The sequence below is a fragment of the Aquila chrysaetos genome, chromosome 1, assembly GCF_900496995.4.
Source record: "Aquila chrysaetos chrysaetos chromosome 1, bAquChr1.4, whole genome shotgun sequence".
NCBI lineage: Eukaryota > Metazoa > Chordata > Aves > Accipitriformes > Accipitridae > Aquila > Aquila chrysaetos.
In genome coordinates this window covers 31843722-31852121 of record NC_044004.1, presented here as the reverse complement: position 1 = coordinate 31852121, position 8400 = coordinate 31843722, and the positions used below count along the sequence as shown (strand labels likewise).

General features: G+C 37.6%; 1 protein-coding gene across 11 annotated transcripts in view; it reads right to left on the bottom strand.

Annotated features, from left to right (window-relative positions):
• Positions 1-1234: 1234 nt before the first annotated feature.
• The window catches only part of TRMT9B (tRNA methyltransferase 9B (putative)), a 125293-nt gene continuing 118127 nt past the window's right edge, over positions 1235-8400 (bottom strand). For all 11 annotated transcript variants that reach the window (XM_030027715.2, XM_030027887.2, XM_030027793.2 and 8 more), the window contains one exon: positions 1235-6530. In XM_030027715.2, coding sequence (XP_029883575.1) covers positions 5494-6530 — 1037 coding nt within the window. In that variant the 3' untranslated portion in view covers positions 1235-5493. The remainder of the gene's footprint in view (positions 6531-8400) is intronic.

Sequence of the window (8400 nt, the reverse complement as noted above, 5' to 3'; positions counted from 1 at the left end):
TTGTGGGCGTACTTGAGCAAGGTCAAATCAACCAGAGCGAACTGAAGCACTGAGCAAGAATAAAAGGAATCAAAACAGAACATGCTGCAATGAAGTGATGGAGATATAAAGGAAGGAAAAAAAAAAAGTTATCCCTAACCAATCTTCCTCTGCATATGCCTAGAAGTGTACAGGAAAGAGTACTGAACTCCAAGTGGTAGGAAAAAGGTGCCTTCCTGCCTCTGCACATGCTTGTGAAGTAAGACAGCAGGGAGATATCAACTAGACCCTCCAGAAAGTAAGAGCAGTCAAAACAGGGACTTCTGCATATGCTAACAAAATCCAGCAGTGCTGACTGTCCTTTCTCTGCTGTGATTGCTCCCATCTTTGGCATTCCCCTTCCTTTCTCTGTATACTTCCTTTCTCAACACTGTGTCAGATTTAATTAATTTCCTTTTCATAAAGACAATTCCATATCACCCTGAAATTACATTTGTTACCACCCTATTGTCCAGCCTGTGCTCATACTACTTTCCCATAATCTAAATACCATTAGGTTACATACTCAGTACTACTGGACATGTATTAATACTCATCTGGATAGTGCTTAATTACTCCTAGGTCCTTAGTCATTACTATAATAAACATATCAGTACAATAAGTGATCACTGTAATTGTACAAACACAATAAACAATCACTGCAACTGTAAAAACTGTTAACACAGTATAGCTGTAACCTCACCAGGCAATTGCATAATTCTAGTTACATTCTTTTTTCTTTTCTGATTTAAACTGGTGCAGAAAGAAGGTCGACAATACCAAATATTTCAATGTTATCTTATACCACAAAGCTTAGTCCTAGATGACTGTAAATAGATCAGAAGGAGTGGGAAATGTAGCTCTGTAGCAGTTAATTCTGCTGACCATCCTGCTTTTCTATCATCATCAACAGGACATATACTACTGATGTGGCTAAAACCCACATTTCATCACCTTTATTTACCTAGTTCAAATGATCACATTTATGGCTAGATTGACTATGGTTGTCTAAAGTAAAGACAGACTCCCTGGCTTCATAGCAAATCGCTATGCTTACCTGCTCTGCATCACATCCATGTGGTCTAACTTACTGAGCAAATAGCACTAACAGAGTCTTCTCAAATTTAACTTTCATTAAGAACTTCCCCAGACACAGAGTTTCCAGTGGCTAATATGTTTATTAACTAATCTGAAAGCACAGAAGTTCTGTACGAAATAATATTTAAAACAAGTAGGATTTATTTTCTGTTGAATATTAGAGAATAGGTTCCATGTATGGACAAAGAATTGATTACAGAGCATGGTTTTGACCAGCAGACTGGAAGATAAAATCACAGGTAGCTGCCAGAATTCATATACTGTAAGAATAAGAAATGCTGCACTCACAAAAGAGATATACAATTGTATATATTTAATGCTGACACACTTCATTTTCCTGGAGTACTAAAGTAGCCACAAATTCTGTAAAAGTGCTGAGCAAGAAAGTGGGTAGACCAATAGATTCAACACGATGTCAATACTAATATAGCCCAACAGAGACATGACACGGCAGAGAGGACACAGGATCAGAGCCATTATTTCTATTCAGAATCAACCCAGGTGGTTCACTAACAATATTCTGCTGGTGGAACACACACAGCTCTTCACTCAGCATTTTAAACTGTGCACATAAGTAACTTGTATACAAATATGTACCAGAAAAAAATCTGCTAGAATATTTATAGCTTTCATTCCTCACCTGTGCTTTTAAAATTCCTACACCATAAGCTTGGAAGAAAGTAAATTAGTCACCATTAGTACCAAAAAAAATGATACTTCTGCACTCCTAATATAAATATTTTCATGTATTAAAAAAAAAAGACAAAACATTATTTATCAAAGATTGCAATTGTATTAGTCCTTCAAAAATAAGTCTGTTCAATTATATCTTTTTTATTGCAATTGTCCATTTGGATTACAGTCTGTAAGAGTAATAAGGTAGCAGCTTTTGTTTAGCCAGTTCAGACTGACAATGACACTAGTAAGTTAAACTGTAAAAAAACAGGGCATCTTTTCTTGTGTAATCAAGACTTCTCCCTGTGCCACTTAAAGCTAGATGAGCAGCTTAGGAGCAATCCTAGCCCACTGCAGTCAGAAGCAGGTTTGTTATCGGCATAACTGAGGTGAGAATATTGCCATCTTGCCAGACAAGAAATACAAGAACACATTTGCCTTTTACCTTATAACAGTCAGATCTTACAGTCTGGACATTGCTGAGAGTTTTAGCATGCAAGGACAAGTGGGTTTTATTTATTTATTCATTCATTTACCATAGACTTTTCAATGGTATACACACTTCTCTGAGCACATTAACTATGTCTGTAAGCTATTAAAGACTAGGATCACGTGGATTCTTCTGGAAATTACATTTTGCTTAAGATGGCCCTCATCAAAAGAGAAACCAATCAAGAGAGACATTCACCATGCTCTGAGTGAGGTATTCTGGCTTGTTATGAGCCGATAAAGTTGTTACAGACCTAGGCAGCCTCCATAAATAGATGGGAGACTGAATACAGGAATACAGGCTTGCTGTGCAGACCTCACATTCATGACCTCAGCTGACTGATCCCCAGTTGATAAAAATTATGTTACATGGTGATTATACGTCCTTGGAGGAAAATTGAATATTTGAAAAGAAAGCAGTTTACCAAACCTCCCCTCTCCTTCTCCCAGGAATTTGTAACAATACAATCCAAACTTCTATGTAACACAACTTAATGGCATCAGCTCAAAACAAGAGAAAATCCAATACAGAAATAAATAATCATGAAAAGCATCCCCAGACAAGAATCTCAAACCAAACAATGCATGGAAAGTCTACAAACACAAAAGCTGTTTAAAGTAGCTCAGTGGCTTTGAGGCGACAGCTCTTATTTGTACAGCTGATCGAGCAGGAAGTTTTCACTGGAGCCTGAAACATAGATTCAGCCTCTTGCAGGGATAGTAAGTCTCTGTTGTAAAAAGAATGGAAGCCTCTCCTTTCTTCATTTATGCCAGATTTTGTCAGCCTGCTTGACTACACAGTGAATATTCCACAGATAGACTGCAGAAGTGCAGATAACAAAATTATGATGTTCCTTTGCCCAGTTAACTAAACCCAGCTGTCAGTTCAGATTCATAAATTTTTATAAATATTTTTATATATATGTAATAGAGTTTCTGCATGCTGGAGTTCAGGGATGAACTTTCAAGATTGGATATAGGATGATAATCAACTACCTCCTTCCTGAATACAGCTCAAATTCCAGGGGTGCTGAATATCCACTGGCATATCTTATCTGGAAGCAACTGAGTTTTCTTCTAAAATCCTCAAGCTCCTCCAGAAATTCCCAACAAATAAGGCAGGCCTCACCAGTCCAACATGAGCACGCTGCAGATGAGGTGTGGAGCTCAGCAGGATCCGCACTGTCTCTGCAATATGCCAGCATGGGCATTTTTGCATTGTGCTTCTAAAACTGGAGCTTGAGGATGCAGCAGGAGCAGACCCTCAGCCATGAGCAGCTGGACCCAGCGATGCAGGGAATATTGCCAGTTTTCTGAAGCATGGCTCGGACACAGTACGCGAGAACTGCAGCCCCAGGCTGTATTGAAAATAATATTTGGAGTGGAATAATATTTCAGAAGTCTCAGATGCATGGTTCTTTGACCATGCTTTTATTTTCAAAAGGCAGTGGGGAGCGCGGGTGGTACACGCCCAGGAAGGATAAAGTACAAGGATCCCAAAATATGAGGAAGACAAAGATGATTGTTCTACAGGCATCGCTCCAGTAAATAAATCTATAATACATTACTGTCTGGCAATTACTTCTGGGCAGCTCCATCTAAAAATACTCAGCACCATCAGGGCCTTCTACTAAACAACCCCAAATCCATCTACTTACGCAGCATAGACTGGAAAAGTTTGGTATTTCACTCCTATTGGTTTGTATTCAAAGTTATTTTCTCACTAACAGGGCAGACTTTAATTACATGGGTCTCTAAAACTGCTGTATCAAAAGGGTTGATCTCTGGGGTGAATCTGTGCAGCTCCATTAAAGGTCATGAAATCACACCAGCTGAAGATGTGCCCTACACTAAAACCACTGACTGTAAATAAAGCCTAAAAATGGAGTAACTTCGTGCTAACAAGGCAATTAGCCCAATCCAGCTCTGCTTCAGTTGGTAACAATTACGATTTCACTACTGATCTTCAGAAGCCAGGTGGATTTTATCCACAGCACATATAATTTCACATCATAGGTCTCCCCCTGAAAGGGGTGAGATTGGGTGTAAAGAACTATGTGAGGGCAACTGCTACAATCTAGTACAACTGGATGATGCTGGGGCACCATGTTCAGCAAAATTTGTGTTTTACAGGGAATGGGAAAGCTGTTTAAGCAATCTATTATCATTTAGGTCTCAAAAGACTCATTTTAACTGCAGAAGACAGAAATTTGTATTTTATATTCAAATTGGACTTGTAGCCTCTTCCTATCTACGTTATTTAACACACCATTTAATATATATTCTCATGTCAGTGAATGAGGAGAGCAAATATGACAGCTGACCAGATATGCACTGGATTTTTATTAATTTTATCTTAGCTTCCCAGAGTTATCAAAAAGATATCTTTATCTCAAATATTTAATATTTTGTAACCTTTACATAATACTGGTACTCTCACGAATCCCTCTGACTTCTATATACACATAACCAATGAAAAACTACAGCAAAGGAAATTAAGGTAAATTATTTTTGAGAGCTAACACAGCTAAAACTTAACCTGCACCTGAGAAACAAATTAAATTCTTTTTAAAACAAAAGTCCAAAATACTGTTCAAAATTTGTTCTGTCACTTTTTCCCAAACACAAACCTCAAATGACAGAATATGCAGAGCTTTTTTTGTACATAGTTTTTGCCCATTAACAGCTCTATTCAAACTAAGTAGTACTGGGACCATGCTTGCTTCCAGTTCTGCAGCATGCAGTCTAGCAGTATACAGTCAAGTACGTTTTTAAATGTGCCTACATCTCTATTTATAGGACTTTAAGAACAGGTAGCAATATGACACATTTTCAGCATTTGAAGAACAAAGCCTAAACTTTCTACTGAGAGAATATTTCTCATAAAAGATGCCCTGATCCTTGTCTTATAAAAAGGTTTTATTTCTCAATAGAAAAGTATATTTAAAAACACAATTATTTGCTAAAAGCAATATAAAACTCTCCAGTTTTAACTTCATAAAAGTTTAACAAAACATAAATATTGTTTACCGCTTACATTCCTATATACAGACCTTGCATTAGATAGTTAAATAGATAGAGAGATAATAACTCAGAAATGAATGGCACATGACTACATGAGATTCAAATTCCATGTCACACTGCACAGTCACAGGAACACAAGGAGCAGCTTAAAATCCTCGGTCACTGGATTCCTCTTTGTTCTCTTTACAGCTATGTTCCTCTTTTCTCTGCAATAATGCACCAGTTTCCATGGTCATAGCAGGAAGAAAGTATCTGAAGCTCAGGCACGTTCTCTTCTACCAGGGAGCACAGCTCCCCTTCCCGAAAAACATGATAATAACGCATGAAGGCTTTTGTATCCAACGTGGCATCAGTCTGGTCCCCAACAGACACTGCTGAATCCAGAGCAGAGTCAGTGGAGTCAGTTGTTGAAGTTCTTTTGAAAAACTTGCTGGTGTTAGACTTTCCAGCACCATCTTTATTACAACCACAGCCACAGTCCCTGTTTTCCACTGGGCCATTTATAAATGCAGCTTCTTCACTCTTGCTCTGAGCTACACTTTGGTGTCCTCCATTTAAACTTAAATCCTTCAGTGAATCTGCGGCTGGTGACCACTGTGGTTTTTTGAGAGGCAGGCTTTCCATGAATACATCATCATCATCTAAACTTTGTTCTTTCAACAGTGCCCCATGGTGACCTAAATCCAAACTGCAGTGTCGCGAATGCTGAATGGGTACGGTACTGCTGGCCCATTCTCCTTCGTTCTTCAGGGGCTTCATTTTGTCCGTTTGCTTTCTCAGGGCTGATTCATCAAGAGATCTGGAGAAAAACCATGAGCGGAAAGATCTTCCTAGAGCACTGTAAAATCTGTTTTCTTCTTCAGAAATTTTCATGCAGCAGGCTCTGGATAAGCAATGCTCCATACTGGGGGAATGTTTTGAATCAGTTTCTGGCTGCAGATTGGTTTGGTAGCTGCAGTCGGAGATGACTAGCTGTGCAGGGTGTATGTCTTGGGTTTTTACAGCGTGCACGAACTCACCCTTATCTCCAGATTGATTCGATTCTGAAAAATGCCGTGAGCACAAGGCCTTGTTCCAAGGAACAAATACGTCTTGTTTCTCAAAGCGACGATTCTTTTGTTCCATAGCCCAAACATAAATCATCATCTGGCCTCCAGGTATCAATACCCTTGCCATTTCCTTTATTGCTTTGATTCTTCTTTGTTTAGTTGAGAAATGATGGATCACTGTGAAGAAGGAAAGGCGTTATGTACTGAATATTACTAAGGACATAGCATTTTCGTCTTCAACGTGTTCTACATGTTTAGTAATCTTAGTTGCCATATCCCAAATATCACTCACTGCAAGTCAGCAACAGTGCTGAATTTATTGGTACCACAGTGCAAGTTTACCCCAGAATACTCTCTTTTACATTTATGTCCAATGGATAAAAATAGGAAAACCCCAAAGAAGGAAATTCATCTCATCTCAAAATAGGGATTCCAGAAAAGTCAGGCATATAAGCTGGAGGTTTCTGTTTCTCTACATCACCCATAAAAGACCATAGCATGATTAGCTTTCACTTAAATGCCTGGCCTTTAGGTGAGTTCGGTAATATTAAGTTTGACTTTAGTTTTGGGGACATTTTTCAGATTTATCTTACTGAAAACAGAAATTCTTTTCACCATGTAACAAATACAGCAAAATGTAATATCAGTGAAAAGATACTCTGCATTTTTATATCAGTGCACTTTCAAAAGAGCTAGTGAGAAAATTTGGACAGAAATATTTTCCATTGCTTTAATTTTGTAGAAAAGTATTGCCTTTACAGATTGTTTTGGAGGAAAAAAAATGAGAAGTATCTCAGTCTACATTGCATATCTGAGAATGATGATTTTTTGTTACATTATGTTATGCTATTAAAAAATAAAAAGCCAAATTCAAAATAAAACTGTTGACCACTATATTTGAATTTTCTTTCCAGGATAATTTGAACATTTTCAAATTTCACTGCAATGTGAATTGAAGCTACATTTCAAGATTTCTACACTGTTTCTATCTTTCTATTTGCCTGAAGGAATCAATTTTAACAGCCTGAGAATAGCTAAGACAGCTATTGTCTCTAAACTGTCAGAAACTTTAACTTGTACTGAGATTGGTGATGTTGTTCTATATGCCATCAGTACTATATTTGATTCAATCAATGACGTAAAGAAGACTGAATCCATAATTTGTTTCAAGTGGACTTGAAGCCAGCCACTTCTACATGCAAAACATTCAATCTACCCATATAACAACATAGTAATAGTATATGTTCTTAGCTGAAGACATCTCCATACCTTCAGAAAAATTAGATTATCTTTATATGTGCTGCTTGACAGTACCCAATTCTACTTGTAGAAATAGTGTTATTTCAACACTGCAGTTATGAAAAGCATGTCCAACTAGCCCTGTCTTTATTCAAAACAATGATTAAATTACCAAGGGGAAAAAATGTAGCTTTTTTACCACAAGCCATGAAAAGCATTCTTGGCAGTTGATATTAACTAGGCTCTCACAAGCAGCTGAGAACACAAGATAGCAAACTCTGAAAAGAGTTCCTGAGTCTATATGGTCAGTGTTTGTTTCCAGGTACTCCTGACTCTTGTCAATATTTTCTCAAACTTTGCAAAAAAATATAAAATACTATTTCAATTTCTTGAACAAGATAGGGAGAAAGGAACTGATATTTTCTCTCATACTGGAGTTAGGCCACATATCACCACAGAACCTCCCACAAAATAATATCAAAACCGACAGAGACAGCATAAGCATGAAAGTTTAGTTCCCCAGACAGAGGTGTCAATTAACTAAGAGAATATGTGCAAGCTCTATCTAAGCAATTCATTTAATGGGTTAAATATTCTCCATGATTAAAATTATATAATCACTCTGGTGGTTCTGCAGAAATGTAAATCCTATAAACAGGATTATACCAGCAAAGCCAAGAAGAGTATTTGACTATGTACATAAATACTTGCTATTGTCTGGGATGGGATGAAAAACACTTTATTTAGAATTAGATGGACACAGGCATACCATGTCTCTATTCAAGAGGGATTAAAATCCATCATTGTT